This window comes from Corvus brachyrhynchos, unplaced genomic scaffold, assembly GCF_000691975.1.
Source record: "Corvus brachyrhynchos isolate BGI_N302 unplaced genomic scaffold, ASM69197v1 scaffold29, whole genome shotgun sequence".
NCBI lineage: Eukaryota > Metazoa > Chordata > Aves > Passeriformes > Corvidae > Corvus > Corvus brachyrhynchos.
In genome coordinates, this window is record NW_008240033.1 from 1,756,797 (window position 1) to 1,774,680 (window position 17,884).

General features: G+C 38.3%; 1 protein-coding gene across 7 annotated transcripts in view; it reads right to left on the reverse strand.

The window, feature by feature from the left end:
- Positions 1–17,884, reverse strand: part of PTPRZ1 (protein tyrosine phosphatase, receptor type Z1) — a 130,221-nt gene that overhangs the window by 47,504 nt on the left and 64,833 nt on the right. For all 7 annotated transcript variants that reach the window (XM_008640974.1, XM_017743751.1, XM_017743749.1 and 4 more), the window contains exons 3-8: positions 10,728–10,907; positions 8,748–8,899; positions 7,230–7,325; positions 6,912–6,978; positions 3,272–3,429; positions 2,581–2,731 (exon numbers count right to left, since the gene is read on the reverse strand). In XM_008640974.1, coding sequence (XP_008639196.1) covers positions 2,581–2,731; positions 3,272–3,429; positions 6,912–6,978; positions 7,230–7,325; positions 8,748–8,899; positions 10,728–10,907 — 804 coding nt within the window. The remainder of the gene's footprint in view (positions 1–2,580; positions 2,732–3,271; positions 3,430–6,911; positions 6,979–7,229; positions 7,326–8,747; positions 8,900–10,727; positions 10,908–17,884) is intronic.

The following is a 17,884-nucleotide window of genomic DNA, read 5'->3' on the forward strand; positions in this document are numbered from 1 at the left end:
GACTCTTCCACCTCTCCACTCCCAGTGGTACAGGAGAATAAGGAAGGGGAGTTGTGGTCAACTTGTAACACTTTGACTCTGCTGCTCCTTCCTCATGCTGTTCCTCTGCTCCAGTGTATCCATCCAGCATCCATCCACAGGATAGTCTTTCATGACTTTTTCCAGCCTCCGCACAGTCTTTCAGGAACAGACTGCTACACTGTGGGTCCTCTCAGGGTCAGAGACCTGACAGATAACCTGCTCCTGCATGGGCTCCTCTCCACAAACCACACCTCCAGACAGGAACCTGCTCCTGCATGGGGGTTCCATAGTCTGCTGCAGGATAGACTGCTTCACCACAGTTTCACCATGGGCTGCAGGGGAATCTCTGCTCTGCTAGTGGAGCACCTCCTCCCCTTCTTCCTTCTCTCACCTGGGTGTCACAGAGCCGTTTCTCACAGGTTTCCCTCACTTCTCACTGCTACGCAGCTTTGCTTTCCCAGAGGTGTCTCCACCATGGCTCTCAGTGCCCTGAGATGGGTGGGTTGGTGCCAGCTGGAACCGTCTGTGTCTGACTCGGGGCAGCCCCGGGCTCTCCTCACAGAGGCCACCCCTGTACCCACCACTGCCAATGCCTGGGCACCTGCACCCTGCACACTGTGCCAGTGGAACTGTCCCAGGCACACATCTGGATAGAATCAGAGGATCTGAGAATTTATAATGAAGTCATGTTGACTGAAGAATGTGAAAGGGCAAACGCACAAGTCCTGACCCCATGTCTCACAAGACAATTTAACTAAGCTGCTGAACTTTACATAGTTGTATTTCTCATGGGAAAACAGGTTGACTAATACTTTTTATCAATATATATTGTCAGTCTTGAATTTTAAGAACCCATTATTGTTTATACCTTTACTAAATCCAGGAAGATAAACAAGAGTTAGGTTTCTGCCCTTACTCCCAGGGCCTTACCAGAAGGGTGGAGCAGATGGAAAGTCACCCAATGTGCCCAGCAGCCAGGTTTGGTTCTTAGGTTTACAGGAATAAACAACGATTTCTATTATAAATGAATTTGCATGCCAGCTGAGGTTGGTGAGATTAAGTATTACAATTTCAAAACACTTTTTTTTAGGTGAATCCTCAAGTATGGCTGTAAGGATTAGCTATTTTAATCTTCTTAAATTGATACATACGTATCACATAGGGAAATTACATACATTACTAGGCAGGCATGGGGAATGAAGCAACTGCCATGCCCTTAAGAGGACCGTGTTTGTACACCAAAAATGTTGGGGATGTCACTGTGAGAAAATTCCTGAAAATATTTTGCCGAAATTAGTTTATAATGGAATAGAAAGATTCTTCTAGCTTTTCTAAGAAAACTTAGTTCTACTTAAGGAATGTCATGTCCCAACAATAGCAATTAATCAAGCATTTAATCCTACTGCCTAATAGAATCTACACTGAATGCAATGGGAGAAAATTGGGATTCTAGGTTTCACAACACAAAATAATTTTTCAGTTATCTACCTGAGTAATAACCAGTCTTGGCATTTCTCATGTGTCCTCTAAAGGGATTAAAAAGATTACTTTTTTTCTGTTGATTACTATGCAATATTTAACATGAATAAGTCTGTAAGTCTATTGACTCCTGTAGACTTTGGCATTCATGTTACAGATCCTACATCTGAGCATTTCCGTTTAATGATTCCTAAGCTTTATAAATTTAATTTATTTTAAAATGGAGGTGAAAACATAAACAATTCCCTAATGTTCTGCATTAAACAAATCCTATAGTTGCATTTGTGTGCATCTATACACGTGTGTGTATGCATAAATAAATAAAAGTATGTGTGTGAAACCACACTTCTAATCTGGACTACACCTATAGTACATGCTTAAGTCATCTGTTTATGTCTGATTAAACACAGTTCAGTGCAATTGAGTTAAAGAATCTACAGGAATTCCCATGCAAGTAGCAACATAGTGCTTCCAGTTTAGATGTTTCCTATATATTCCTTTGTGCTTGTTAGTATAGGAATCGTTACTTCCATATTCAGTTCTAGAACTTGTTTCCCATTATACAATGTACTGTTTTGGTCACATAACCTCCACAAACTTCCCCGAAGTTTTAGGTAAGACTAAGAACAGAATCTGGCTTCTGGAATTCTCTCCATCTATCACTTCCTAAGCAAACTACACGGAATTAATTTGGTGACATCACTTCAGTCTCTGTTGGAAAAGCATCCACACTACATGATAAAGAACCAAATGGGTTTGTAAAACAAAATTCTCTTGCAGTCTCTGAAAAGGCAGCTTTGTTGAAGTCTGAAACACATTAAAATGGCAATCTAAGGAAGCTTGAACTGATGTGATCTTCACTGAATGCTTGGTCAAGACAAAGCATTTAATTTTCCACTCCATTTAATCTGACATGTTTTATGATTGCTGTTTTTTCCTCTGAAGTGATAGATTTATGACTAATAGCACAGTGTGCTACTTTCTACACAATTTAAAATGAGTAACTTCATACTTGGATGAATCTTTTACTGAAAATCGTCTTTTAACTTGTGAAGAAAGGAATGACTGTTCAGTAAGTACCTGCTTCATGAATTTCTTCTTGTCCAGTGTAAGAGGAAAACACTTGCCCAAAGAACTTATATTGCTGTTCCCTGAAGTTGTTTTGCAGGTAGTCCATCAGCATAACATAGCCAGACTGCTGCATTGTAAGCACCTCACAGAATACAGCTAACTAGAAGAGGAGATGAAAAAAAGAAGTTAGAAGTCATAAAAATTGACCAGATTCTGCTAACAGGAAAAAACTCTGGGGAAAAGATGTTGGATAAAGTCTCACAGGTGAGTTATCCTGCATGGCACTGAACTTCTGTTCTTCTGTACTATCGGCATATCTAATGGTTTACTCCACAAATGTTTTTCAACCACTCTGCTGTTGGAGCTATGCTCTGCCCAGCACCACCATTTGGCTGGGGGAAGAGCCAAAAAGTGTTTCATACTCCTCTTTATCTGAGCTCAAAGTCCAGACAGCCTGGAATATGTTCTTACCCTATTTTAAGACAAGATCAGATTCTACTACTAAACTAAAAAAAAGGTAAAAAGATAACACAATTAATATACATGTTTTCTAATTTAATGGCATCACAAAAGACTTCTAACTAGATAAAAGAAAAGCTTTGTTGTTGGGCTGGCAATGAATGCTTCTACCATATACATGGCAAATGCTTTTCTTTGGTATATATATAATTTTTTTGTTTTACTACATTAAACAAATTACCTGGTTTTCAGAAATACTTATGGTATCTTTAAACACAATCCATTCAACTGTTTCAGAGCATGGAGGAGCTGATAGAGACCCATTATAAGTGTAATATTTGTCTGTTGCATTCGGCAAAAGATTCAGCAAAATAAACGGTTCTAAGGCGGCCTGTTTTCCTAAAAAATAAAAAAGAAAAATAGAGTCAGATAGTCAAAATACTACAGAAGCAATTAATAAATAGAAATCACACTCTCCAAAAGAGCTACCATTATAGGAACACGCTACTTTTGCGGCTTTTCAAAATTTAATCTCCAGAGAGACTAGCAGACAAATAAATCATGAAGTCTTCTATTTAGTTTGAAAAAGTACAGCTTAATCCCAACTTCCTTTACTTGGGAAGGTGTAGTGAGTTACTCCAGTAACAAATAGAGTAATTTTAATTGGTTCACAAGAATTTTCTCACCATAAGCTTACCTGCAAGGTGCCAAACCTTTGTCTCACTCTCAAATTTGAAGAAAAAAAGTTAGTTAAATCTTTGTTCTAGGTCTCATGACAGGGCTTCAAACTCTCCCTGAATTTAATCAATTTGTTGAGTTTTTTGCAGGATCCAAAGTGCTGCAGAAAATCACGGCCAGGGGAACTGTTGCCATGTTAGATGTGAAAGTTAATATTACTCATGATTGCAGAAGCAGAATTTCTGTGGATCAGGGTTCTTTTTTAAATGCTGATAATATAATGAAAACCTGTAACAGCTTTACACAAATCAGCAAACAATGCAAAGACCTCTTCCAAGAGAGTATGACTGCTCTGTTTATTGTTCTGTGAAAATAATATCACATCTTTCAGTCAGCAGTTTACCTGGTACCTTGTCAGCTGGAAGGAAGCATGTGGGATTGCTGGAAGTCCTTCCACAGAAAGCTAAGTGTCTGCTGGTATGGCAGTAGGGTCCAGCAACAAAAATTGGCATAAATGGTAACAACTTCAGCAAGGCAGACTTTTTCAGTCTGTGACAATTTTCTGCTTTATTGTCTGGTGCATCCAAAATAATGCTGCCTTTCACACCTTGGAATAGTGTAGATCCTTATACACCTTATTTCAGTCTAAAGTTACTCATTTCAAGTTTCTCCCTAATTGGTAAGTATTCATTTCTGAATATCTAATAAATTTCCAGACTGTGCATAAACTTATGCTTTTACAGGTATCTCACTTCTTCAGCCCTGTATAGATTTCTGACCTGGCTTTGTCTTCATAATTCCTTACAAATTTGGTGAGAGCAGCAAATTGCATTAACAGTTTACTCCGAGTGATGCTTTTCTCTACAGTTGACTTTTCTACTGAGTTAGGGTTTAAGAACTGACTTTTCCCCTCTCTCTCATTCATGTATCATGACGAGGGAACATTTAGCAGTGTTGATCAAAGAACCTCCTTCCATTTCTCCTGTCAAAATGTTAATCAACCTTCAGACAGAGCTATCGTTGCTATCTGGTATGTCTAGTTAACCCATTCCTCCCTCAGTAAAAATGAAATCCATTTTATATAGATGGCTGGGAACATGAAACTTCTCATTCATAACAAGAATCCTGCCATACATTTTGCAACTTTGGATTTTAGAATCCCCTTTAATGAGACTGACAGCCTAGATTCTAAAATCAAACACCTACAAAGAATGATGAAAACCAGAAAATTTGTCTATAAGGAACAGGAGTGCTCCTCTGCAGAGCTTGGGAACTCAGCAACTGTGATTCAGATAAGCACAATACAGATATGACTGACAAGGACAATTTATGTACATCACAGACAAGGACAGATTGTGTGCTATTCACTTTTCTTCAGAAGAAACAACTTGATTTAGTCATGACCTGAATTTCCTGAGGTCATTTGCATTTTATTCAGGAAAATTGTATTCTAAGCATTGTTGAAGTGCCATGTAGTGACTTTATCTTGCATCTTGCTGCTGACAGTTTTACAGCTCCTTCCAAGGCTGTAGGACAGCATCTGTCTTGATGTATTACTAGTTCTCCTCTTTGTTTCACAGAAGATGACACACAAAAGTAATGAATCTACTACTTTATATTTCCACCTCCTCTTTCTAATTTATGAAAGGTGCTCCCTTTTAAATTTTTTGAATAGTGCCTGTTTTCCAGAGGAAAAAAATATTGATTTTAGTGTCATACTTTTGAGAGCTTTTAAAACAGCTTTTTACATTTTCAACCTACCAATCTAAAGGAGCTTTACAAAATTCAAGCACCATTACTTAAAGGAAAACTGAGACAAGGTTTCCTTAAAGTCATGGACATGACATAAGAACATATCCCTGTTCAAGACAGTGCTCATTCATATTTTTCTTCTGCAAAGACACCATAAAACTGGATTAGAAACACAGCCCAGATCTCTTCATGTACCACACTGAACTTCATGTGTCCTGATAAGCAATCACTACCAATAAAATACATTTGGATTTTTTTTGATTTACACAGGACCTACTGAAAAAAAAATATGTCTCCTCTGAGTCTACTGATATCCTGACAGTCTCACTCTTCTAACACCTTTCTTGGATAGTTACAACAGTCTTATCTGGCTTCCAACCAGATATAAAAATCCTAAGATGTACGATTAAGAAGATTTACATAATAAATCAGATTTATCTGGATTTAGAATTTAAATAGTTACAAATTTCTCATTGTAAGTTATATGTATTCATTTACACTTCCACTGTAACAAATAGTCTTGGGGTAAATAAATCAGAGAAACATGAACTATCTCAAGTTGGAAGATAAGTATGAGGATCATCACGTCCAACTCCTTGCTCCTCACAGGACTACTTAAAACTAAATGATATGACTAAGAGCATTATCCAGATGCTTGGTGTCATGACCACTTACTTCTCTGGGGAGACTGTTCCAGTCACAGATCACCCTCTCAGTGAAGGGCCTTTTCTAATGCCCAGTCTGAACTTCTGGCACAGCTTCATGCCATTTCTTCATGTCCTATCACTGGTCACCACAGAGATCAGCAAATGCCTCTCTGTTGCCCCACTTAAAGGAGTCATTGACAGTGATGAGGCACCCTTCTCCAAGCTGAACAAAGTGACCTCAGACACTCCTTATAAGTCTTCAAGATCTTTCACAGTCTTGGTTGCCCTCCTCTGGATGCACTCCAAGAGGCTGACGTCCTTCTTACACGGAGGCACCCAAAACTGCCCCCAGCACTCACCGTGAGGCTGCCCCAGTGCAGAGCAGGGAGGGACAATCCCCTCCCTTGCCCAGCTGGCAATGCTGTGCCTGAGGCACCCCATGACACAGCTGGCCCTCCTGGATGCCAGGGCACTGCTGACTCAAATTCAATTTCCCATTAAACCAAACCCCAAATCTTTTTCTAAAGTGTTGTTGTGTTCTTCAGGCTCTCATTCCCCAGTTTATTTATATAACCAGGATTACCCTTTGCCAGGAGCAGAATCTGGCACTTGCTTATGTTAGATTTCATGTGGTTGGTGATTTTCCAGTACTCCAGTCTATCCAGATGACTTCTATAATTTCTAACAAAATAGACATGACTGAGCAATATACAACCATGCTCCTCAATGTCTTAAAGGTTTCATAATCACACTGAAGTGGAATTTAAATAATCAGTAAACAATAAAACATGGAAACAAACTTACCAAAACGACTAACACTATCTACTCCATTAATGATTGGATTATAATCTGGATTATCTTCTAGTCCAATCTGTTAAAAAGAAATTGCATATTTTAACAGTACAGGCTTCAAAAAAACAAAACTGAAAGTTACCACCAAAATTATGGATTATTTAAAGCCAGACAAATGTATTTTGCCCATTTGCTTTTCTGCAAGAATCAATTAGAAAGATACATGTGATTTTTTAACTCAGTGATCACATACTGGAACCAGTTAAATTCGGTTTGAACATCTGCTGTGTTTCAAGGCTATTAAATGACACAAAGATATATTTTGTTTACCTCAAACAAAATTGATAAAGCTCTTAACTTTCCACTTCCTTTAACTGCCTCTTCAAAATCTGTAAACTGATCTGCATCATAGCAGTAGATTTGCATCTGCAATTAAAAATATATTCAAATGTTACATATACAAAATTTTTTAAAAATTAAGCAATTATTTATATTCCCATTTTGAGGAAAAAACCCATCCAAACAAAAGAATTGAATACAAATATAGGGATTTTTTACCTATCTCATTTGCATTATCTGAGGATACAGAACAGAACTCATCAACATTTAGCTACATAAAAACAATCTCTCCTGGAAAACTATTAAGGATGCAGCAATTACCCTTTCAAGGAGCACAATGCTTTCCATAGATAATACAGTAAGCTGAGATAATGGGACACCTGATCTAGAGTACTTGGTGACATGAATCTTGACATCAGTGATAAAACATGAATAATATGTCCCTACTGCATCTGCCTTGCTGCAAGTGTGGAGAAGCATTGGTAATATAACATTACCAGGCATTTTGAGCCCACATCCGTCTGCTGTCATGAGCATTGATTTTGTTGCCCCCCTTTCTCTCTTTCTCCAAATACGGGTGGGAAATCTTCTCCAGTGCTGGGTGACCAACATATATGGGGGAGTGACCTGCTCCTACTAGCTTTCCCTCAGATGATGATGGAAGAGAGTACTCTCTGATGCCTTGTCAGGACAGATGGAGTGTGACTGGGAATTTTTAAGTGGCTAATGAGGTAAAAGAAATGACACTGTCCAGGGATTGCTCCTGGTTTACCACTCTCCCCCATGTATAGGCCAGCCCTGGCACTGTTGCTTTGCTTTCACATAGAAGTTAAAAATCCTTGGAATGAGGAACAGGACAGTTGCCTGCCACAACTACCTCCTTTTAACTGGAAAATGAAACAATGCCATGTCGAGGGAAGAAAGTTTGGCCTTTGTGCATCCCAGCAAGAGTTGCTCCTCTCCTCCACCCCACTCCCATGCTGCTGCAACCCATTCTGCCAAACCAGCCAGGGGAACACTGGCCTGGCTGCCTGTCAGTGTGGCTGCACCCAGGACCTGCTCACCTGGCTCTTGGCACACCACTGCCAGCTCTTTCCAGCCCAGCAACATGGGCCACGCTTCGTCTCTGCGAGGCCCAGCAGCTTCCATGGGCTCTCAGCAAAGCCCTGACTTTGAGAAGTCCATCTACACCTTAAACAATGAACTGATGAGGAATACAATGGGCCAAACTTGTAGGAGCTTAACTTTTAGTGGGAGCTTTGTCAGATTAGTAGAACTGACATCTAATATCATCTTTGAAGACGTGCAAAAATGCAGTTTAGACATTCTCAACATGCCACTAACACCTTAAACTGCTCTTCTAAAATGCATCATTTATTATTAATTTGGATTTAAGTGAATGGTTATATTTGCAAATAAACTTAAGAGATAAACAAAGGAATTTTGTAGAGTATTAATGTTGCAGAACACCAAATTGTTGAAATCATCAAAATTAATTCTGTACTTTACCTCAAGAGGAAATTTTTGTCCTTCTAAACTATGTTCCGATCCATCTGATGACGCGTTGCATTTTCCCCAGTGAAAAGTGATCTTGCTTGCTTTGAATATGGTGTCTAATCCACCTCCACTCACATAATAATCGCTTGTCAGATTAATTTCCACTGAACAAATTGAGAAAGAGGGAAAAAAAAGGAGTGTCAACATAAAAGCCAGCCAAGGCATCTATAACTCTCATATTTCAGTATTAGGTGCTAGAAGATAAACATGATACACTTATTTCTCTGTATTTCATAGCAATTTTGACAGGAAATTGATTACTTAAACTAAGTAGTAAGTGTGGTAATTCACTACTAGCATGGAGAAGTATGTTTAATTTCATGCTATAATTTATAAAATAATAATTTAATGAAGTGCACTTGTCTCCTGTTATCTGAAACTAAACACAGAACTACACTAAAAAGCTGGTCTAGACATCAACTGGCTGTCTAAGAAAATAAATTCCTGAAATACATACTTTCCTGAAAGCACCTGTGTTTTTAACAAAAAGGAAAATACACACCTGCCCCCAATTTCTACCATAATTCTATATACAAATCATGAGGCAACATGACAGAAGAATATTTCAGCCAGTTCCTAGGTGGACTGTCCTGACATAAGACTCCTTAGCTGTGGAGCTGTCTCCCATGGGAAAAAGCAATGACAGGTTTTCAGCTAGACATAGCTATACACAACCTGTAGATGGGACAGAGCATTTGTCTTCTGGAGAGAATGAGCAGGGTGGAATAGACTGAAGCCCCACATTTTGGCTTTCCCACCTCCAGCGACTGTGAACTTGACTTCTTGATAAAAGAGCACTAATGGAGTTCAGTTTCACTGCATTCCTTTCCTCAAAACCTTAAAGACCATTTAAACAAGCTTAGCAGTCCCTCATATAATATCTGAATTGCTGCAGATGAGAAAGAGCTCAGTTCACTTTTAAGGACTTTAAAGAACGTTTTCTCAGGGGCATCTTGAAAAGACAAAGGACTATTTATCTCTGCTAGTAGGGCAAGAGGGAAGTAAGTGATCTGTGTATGCAGGAAGTACATGACAGAGCTAAGCATGGAAATTAGGAACAATGATGCTAAACTGAACTGAACTGAACTGAACTAAGCCAAACTAAACTAAACCAAAAAGGCTGATCTAGGGGTCCCCCTGGAACTGGTAGAAGGTCAAAGACAGTTGTTGAGCGATACCTTCCCACACCTATGCCCAAACCAAGGAACAGTACTATACTTCTAACGAGCAGCTTTTAGTTACTGCTTTCCCGGATTTATAAGTGGTTGTAAAAAGATTTGTCTGACAATTCAGATGACACAGTTAGCTTTTTTCATGGCTGGGAGAAATGGGCACTTGTAGGTATAAATCACTTCTTTCTAAAATACATTTCTAAGATTGGTAAGACAAATCAGACCACGAAAGCACCTATTTCTCTTCTTTGATTGTTAGAAGGTATCTATGTGAGTAAGTCAGATGAACATTTCTATATTATATGTGTCTATATGTAGGTGAGATGAATCCCAACCTGAGTTTTTTGTAACTTCAACTCATCCATTAAGTGCTTTCAGATGAGTGGGTAATTTACTCATACTTTTAAAAAATAATTTTTGCCTACCCAGTACAGACTCTGGATATGTAGTAATAATTACCATAATTTCACAGCAAATGCCAACTTACTGTTTACCTTCAATGATGTGCCCATGATGGGATGATAGTCACGATGTGATTGCTTTGGCTGTATCTGTACATGCACCTAATTTTTGTTTGTGTGATTTCTGTTTCATTTAGTTACTGTCATAGCTTTTGTGTTGCTTACTTATTTAATAGATAAATTCAGAATGCACCAGCTAAGTGAAATGAAAACGATCCATCAAAAGTCTTTGGTTGGTTCTTTGTCCTATATCACTTTTCTGACTTCTTAACTCCAAACATGAAATCTGACTTTTTTACCTGTTTTGCCAGTGTTGCGAATGAAAGTATCTTCCAAAGTTTCCTTTTCCCATCCATGGAATTTAAGTTTCTTCAGATTCACATTAACTTGGGTAAGGTCTCCGTCTATATTAATAGGTGATTGTTTGGCACCATTACAGGCAGAGTATTTCTTGCCCCAGTTCTTTTGGTTCAAAGTTCCTAGAAATCAAAACATTTGGGGTAAATACATTTAAACCCAAACTGGCATCCATATATTTTTTATTGTGATAATGTTAAAACACAGTTTGCAGTCTGAGATCAGAGTACCTGCCCTTCTTTTAGACTTTGTCTGTAGCAATATTTAACACACCTACCACTGATTCCTACCTTCAACAGTTAAGTCACACTCTGAACACTCTAGACATCAACACATACATTCTTATGAATCTCTAAGAAAAGAATAAAACAACAACAAAACCTTCATGAACAATGTACATAAAATGAAAAAAAGCTTTTAGACAAAAGGAATCAGCATGCAAAAAACTATGGAAATTGTGAAAAACTATCCTTTCCAAATAACTTTTAATCATACCAATGTTAGTGTTCCTTTCACCCAATGAAGTCATCTATTCAGTAAGGTTTTTAAATATAAAGAAGGAGTAAGATGTTTTAAGAATTCCTTACACAGAGGGGTAAACTGAATTTACTCTGGAAAGGGAAAAAAAATGAGTGATGCTGTGTCTGAGAGCCCGGCTGTATGGCCCGCCTGTGCCCGTGGAGGGCTGTGCACTCCCACTCCAGCCATCTGTCTCCCTCTGGCAGAGAGGAGCTCCTGTGCTGCAGCAAGGGCCTTCTCCAGGGCACAGGGGCTGCGTGGCATTTCACCGGGGCCACTCCAGCCACAAAGTAGGGACACAGACAGCATATCCTTCACCAAAGACTTGATTACTTTCAAGAAATGAACAAGTACTCCACAAATCAGTATGATGCATTAGCAGCAGCTATGACAATCTTTTGTTTATATAACATACTAACATAAATAGCACAATATTTTGTGTGTGTTAATGTGTTTGTAAATATAGATTTTTTCCTGACAGGGAATTCTGGTAACATTTCAAAATGCTAATTAAAACCAAGAGTTAACTGCACAGATGTAAGAAAATGGAATTACTTCAGTTAACTTTCCACTTGCTAATAGTTAAGAACTAATATTAGTGTACGCAGTGCATATATTTGAATTCTATTAGGTATGTTGAAATAAACCAACACTCATTTACAGGCCAGTGTGGCACATACAAGTCTGTCAGCAAAGACTTGCTATCTTGTACTCCAGGCAAGGACAGCTCTCATATTGCACTCAGAAAACTCAGAGAGGGGAGAAGATATACAGCCAGTGCTGTAACCATGACAATAGGCAGTAATATGAGATGCTCACTTGGATAGCCAGCTAGCTAGAAAGACACCTGAACTAAATTATTGAGCAAGTACAAGTCAAGTGAGTTACCAGTATCACCTTGCTGCATCAGAATTACTGCAGATGGTATACAAACACATTTACTGCTTGCAAACAGCAACAGAAGAAACTGTCAGGCACAACAGTCAAACGACCTAAAGTGAGTTCAAGTCACAGGCTTATGAATGGGAGTAACCTACAGGTGGGAACTAGGGCCCTGTACCAAGCAAGCACTGGTCTCACTGGAAATGGCACACTGGGTAAGCTTTCATCTCCTCAAGTCAGACTTGTCCTGGACTTTAGTTGTCAGTTATAATTTATCACCTGGAAAAATAATGCAATATCCTGATTTGTAATGTACTTTCACAAGAAAAGAGTGGCTAATATTTCATCTCTTTCAAAAGCTTCCCTTAAGAAATTCTGAGCTCAAGTCAACCAATACTTGGAGATTAATCTGTTCAGATCTTCTACAGTGAATTTTCAGACAAATATTGAAGGCTTTTAATACCATGAAAGACAATGAAAAAAATATCTAAATTAGAATAATTAACTTTCAAACAGAAAAGCCTCCAAACAGGGTCAGAAAGCACAGAAACAACAATTCTCAGCTTGGCCTGTACATCACTGCAAACAGGCTCCTATTTGCAACTCTGACTTTAGACAGCTCAGTGATTTTCCAAGCTGCAGTAAACTCTTTAAAGCTCTCCCTGCCACGTTTCTGCCAGCTTGGTCTGAGATGGCTGCCCATGGCCATCCCTTGGAGTTAAGCTGCACTCCCCACTCCATGCTCTATTTCTTTTTCTCCTTTTGCCAAAGCCAAATACTTCCCCAGACTCCTGCAGTTGCCCCAAGGCAGTAGAAATCTCCATGCTTTCCACTGACATACCCAATCCCCCAGCTCACCTGCAGTCTCTCCTTCAGAACACCATCAAAAATCTTTTTCCAACATGTATTTCTGTCATTCTGCTCTTTCCGTCACTGACATTAGAACTGACTGAAAACACTACTCTTTTCTTTTTCCCTCTACAGTGCTTTTGGGAACCTCCTTCCATGCTTCTTTTGATGAATGACATTACTGCATTTTTCCTTGTCTTTAAATTCTTTACTATGTGTGATCATGTTCAATAAAAACAAGTAAATTAAAATTAGAGAAACTATAATCTCCTTCCAACTTCCATAGTTTTGTATTTTCTGGTTTTTATGCAGAACTTAAGTTCTTCAATTTGATAGTCATTACCTGTGGCTCAGTGTGTAATAAACAAAGTCCTAACATGCACTTAGTGATAAAAATTATAATCTTTTCTCATCCCAGAAGACAGTATGTAGTTGTAGCATTGATAAAAATTATGGAGTAAAATGTACAGGAAATCAATGGCAGGGTTTGATCTGGGGCAGGAGCAAGGGGAATCCCATAAGGAATGGAGTCTGAGAAGGACTGGAGAACTGGAGTCTGCTCATGATGACCCAAATTACATTTGAGCAGCAAAATACATGTCTGTGCATGAATGCTGCAAATGCTGGAGCAGATACTGGTTGTGTCTATATTAGCAAACAGTGCTGAACAATACGAGCGGCTTTATAAAGTGAAACAGTTGAAGCTGAGGACCAGATGTCCATACCATATGTTTTTCAGAAGGTTTTTACCTCAGTCTAGCTCTGTCTGGTTCTATGGGCTGAATGCCCATTGCTGCTGAAGGGTATAAGGTACTTTCCTGCAACACAACTCCTGTTTGGTACCAGTTAAGATGAACCCATGCCACACACTGTGAGACAACTCTATCTTGCAAACCAAAGCCTAGTAAGTGGGGTGTAGACAGATTTGCTTCAAAAGTCCACTCCTGATCTGAACTAAAATGTTAACATAAATTCACCTGGTGTAGGCAGCAGGTGATGAAACTGCTGCATTTTACATATCTTGCTGAAAGCCAAAGTAAAAGTGAAAGAACAGAATGTTTTTAAACAAGAGCAGATTGTTTTACTATAGGTGTTATGATGGAAATCATAAATCAAAGCTGTGCCAACCATTTTGAAAAATATTGTTTGAAAATGAATTCTCCGAAACTGTGCTTTGGAAATCTGAGGAGAACAAAAATATGCACAATGAATCTTGAAGAGTGCACAGAGGAAGAACGTTTGTCAAAGGTGTCAGATCTGAAGAAGTAACTGGCAATTCACAAAGAATGGAAATAAGCCTGAACAAAGTATGTTAAATGGAGGCCTGCCTATACCATAACCTTTACCACTCTTGTCCAGGGCAGAATATCTGAAGAAAATTTTCCTAGCCTTTCTTTCTAGGAAATGTTCACATCTAACTCTGCTCCTCAACCTTGGTCCCTATGATCCCATCCCTACAACAAGCATCCAGTTCTCCTTTCGGCTTCCGCTTCAGCTCTCCCTGAAAGAAAGAAATAGAGGTACTGGAGTGTGTCCAGAGAAGGGCAACAGAGCCGGTGAAGGGTCTGGAGTCCAAGTGTTACTAGGAGCAGCTGAGGGAGGTGGGACTGTTTAGCCTGGAGAAAAGAAGGTCAAGGAAGACCTTTAATTAAATTGATGTGAATCCTAGGGTTTATTTTATAGATGAAAGAAAGCAGAAAAGAGAGATGGATTCTTCACCTCAATTTCTTCCTCTCCATTTTTCATCATCTTATGCTTTCATGATGTTAAAATTACTTCTATAAACATAGATTGGACACACATAGGAGATTAAAGATAACCTTTCTGTGTGGACTGTTTATAATGGATTTGCCTTATCAAAAAATGTTATTGACTTATCACTTCTAAGTGTTAAGTGATTTCCATTATTTTTTTTAGCAAACATATTTTAGCTAAGATATGAAAAACCAGAAATAAGGCCACAAAAAGATATGCATACTCGTACTGGACAAAGTTTAAAATTAGATGCTGAATCAATATTGCTCTGAACTTTAAAATACAGATGTCTCAGTTATTATACCAAAAGTTGCACAACTCAGTCTCTAATCCTCCAAGGCCCTGACCACAATCAGTCTTGTAATTTTATAAAAATTCTTAAGATTGGAAAAGCCCTGAATTTAATGGATGAAATTACTTGTCCAGACAGATTTGTAACTACAAAGAAGGAGTTTTGGCTTCCAGGTTTGGGCTTAGCCATTTATTATGCCTGTCTCAGTGATGTAGTTGCTTGGAGGTTTTCCAAGACTGGATTTCTTGCCAACATCTTGGTCAAGTTTTCAAAAATAAAATTGTACTGGTTTGGTTAAAGAGAGGCAGCCCACAGAATAAATCCAGAAGCATTTAATAGTACTTAAACCCTCAAAATTCAACACGAATAAAGTAACTTGCTTTTAAATGAGCACAAGTCAAATAATATTTATCCCATGGACCTTTCTGGCACTCATACAGTGACAAATTAATTCAACATATATTCTTAGTGTGGGGTGTAATATCTCAAATAAAGCAAGCAGAACCAACAGAAAATTCTAGCTGCTTTGCAACCAGATGCATTCATGTAAGCCAAAACATCTAATCTATTATTCCATTTAACACCTTATTTGTCATTTTTGTATCTAAATATCAGCTTACCTAAACTGTATTTTGTGCATTGTGCCTACGTACATACAAACATGGATTATCTACGAGAATACCTGAAAGATCGCACAGCACTAACCTGTATTCAGCTGAGCCCTATTATGTTAATCTTTCCTGTTCCTCATTTAAAATGTCCTAGACCACTCACCTCTTATTAAAATCTGTCATAGGAGATGTGTCAGAAAAATACTGATGAAACATTTTGCTATCTTCAGACTATGGCTCTTTCTTCCATTTTTTGTTTGCTTATTTTTTGAATATAAAATTTATGCTTTCTTCATATCTACAGTCATGGAGACATTGCTCAATAAAGTAGTCAAAAAACAACCAAGTGAGAAAAAATGTTTTGTTTTTTTCACTTTATCCCCAGATAGAATAAGCAATAGTTGTTGAAATACAGTGGAAAACTGTAATCAGTATTAATACAGTGGCTATTTGGTATTTTTTCTTCCTGGGAGTCAATCTGATGATTCATAGTCAGACTAAGTGAATTACTGAGCATAATGCATAGGAGGATGAATGCCAGTGGACAGCTTTCTTTCATAATAGAAACTGTTTGCTGTTCCTCTTCTTTCATTGCGTAAAAGATATGGCCATTTCAAGCTAGTTAGAAAATACACGATCAAATACTTCGGTGCTAGAGAAATACAGATTATCAGAGATGCTCCATCTGCAGGGAACTCAATAGGATAGCTGTCCAGACTAAGAAAAGGATTATGGGAGAAATTCAGTTAGCCTTTTAAGGTAACTCTTTTCCATTATTCTCATCTCATTGCTGCTGAATCTGCATACAGAGAATCATGTAGTTATATATAACGAAAACTTGCCACATAATTTTTTATAATTACTGTAGTGTTATGATCTAAGCAATATTTTTCAACTAGGTATTAAGGAAGGAAGTTTGGTACAGTGCCAAATGAGAAAATGTCCAATAAAAAGTAACACATTATTCTTCCTGGTTTATTTAATTCTTGACAATTTATGAAGCCCTAATTGGAAGTCCTGAATACTTCAAACCTTGTTCCAAGGAATTCAGGTTGTAGCAGTTACTTCCTTTACCTTCAGTAACTTTAAAGTTACTGAAATTTCAGTAATACTTTAAAGCATGAAACTGAATACAACAGTGTTGAGTGACAAAGATCATTCCAAGATCACAAATAACCAGAGCTGAGAACAGAACTGGAATACATGGCTGACTCATTTTTAGGCTAAGAAATAAGTACCAAGAAACATGGCCTATGGCTTATTTTCATATAATGTACACATATTTTAATTAGCTGTCAATGTGTCATGGCAACGTTTGGTCTCCCACCTGAGAGTGTCTGGTCTCCCACAAGAATAGGACTCCCCACCTGTTTTTCAGCTGTTTCACATGCTGCTAGCAGGGAAGGAAAAATAAAATGGGGCAGTCACAGGCTTTGTCCCTTAAAGCCACCCCTGATTTGCAACATAAAAGCAACATTTTTCAAACATGGTGCATGAGCAGTTCATCTGTACTTCCTAGAAGCAGAGCTTACTCCCAAACATATGACTACTGTGCATAGAACAAGTGGATGTTTATTGTCTTTTTGTTGGTGAACATGGGCATAAACGAAGCTTATGGTGGTATCTCCCTCTTCCCCATATCATGCAAGTACCATTTTATGAGAAGTGGAATGGCTGCATATGAAAGAAATTGTGTAGATGCAAAGGTAGCACCAATTTTAAACAGGACAAAAAAAAAAAAAAGCACTTTAAAGGACTCTCAGCTGGAGCAAAGAAAGAGAAAGCTATAATCTACTTCAAGTACAACATTTAGCACCTGTTGATAAGTGATAGTTCATGCAGTCCCAGGAGATGAGCACAATGAAACTCATCTTCAGTGGCAAGAAACCTCATTTTTGCTAGAGTACAGATCACCATTTAAGTCTAATGACTTGCATTACGGCGCTAAGTCAGTCTTCACTTTTCTCTCCTCATTACTACAAAGTAGACTTGACTGTATTTTAGAAATTATCTTGGGTGACAGAACCAGGCACTCTGTAAAGAAGCAATGGTGAATTTTAGGAAAGAGTATATAATCTCCTTCTCAACTCAGCACATCCAATAATATTGGCTTTCATTGGGAAAATCAATATAGTTTCCTTTTCTACTGTGGTATGACCTCTCTCCTTTTCTCTTTCTTTCTTCTGTCCTT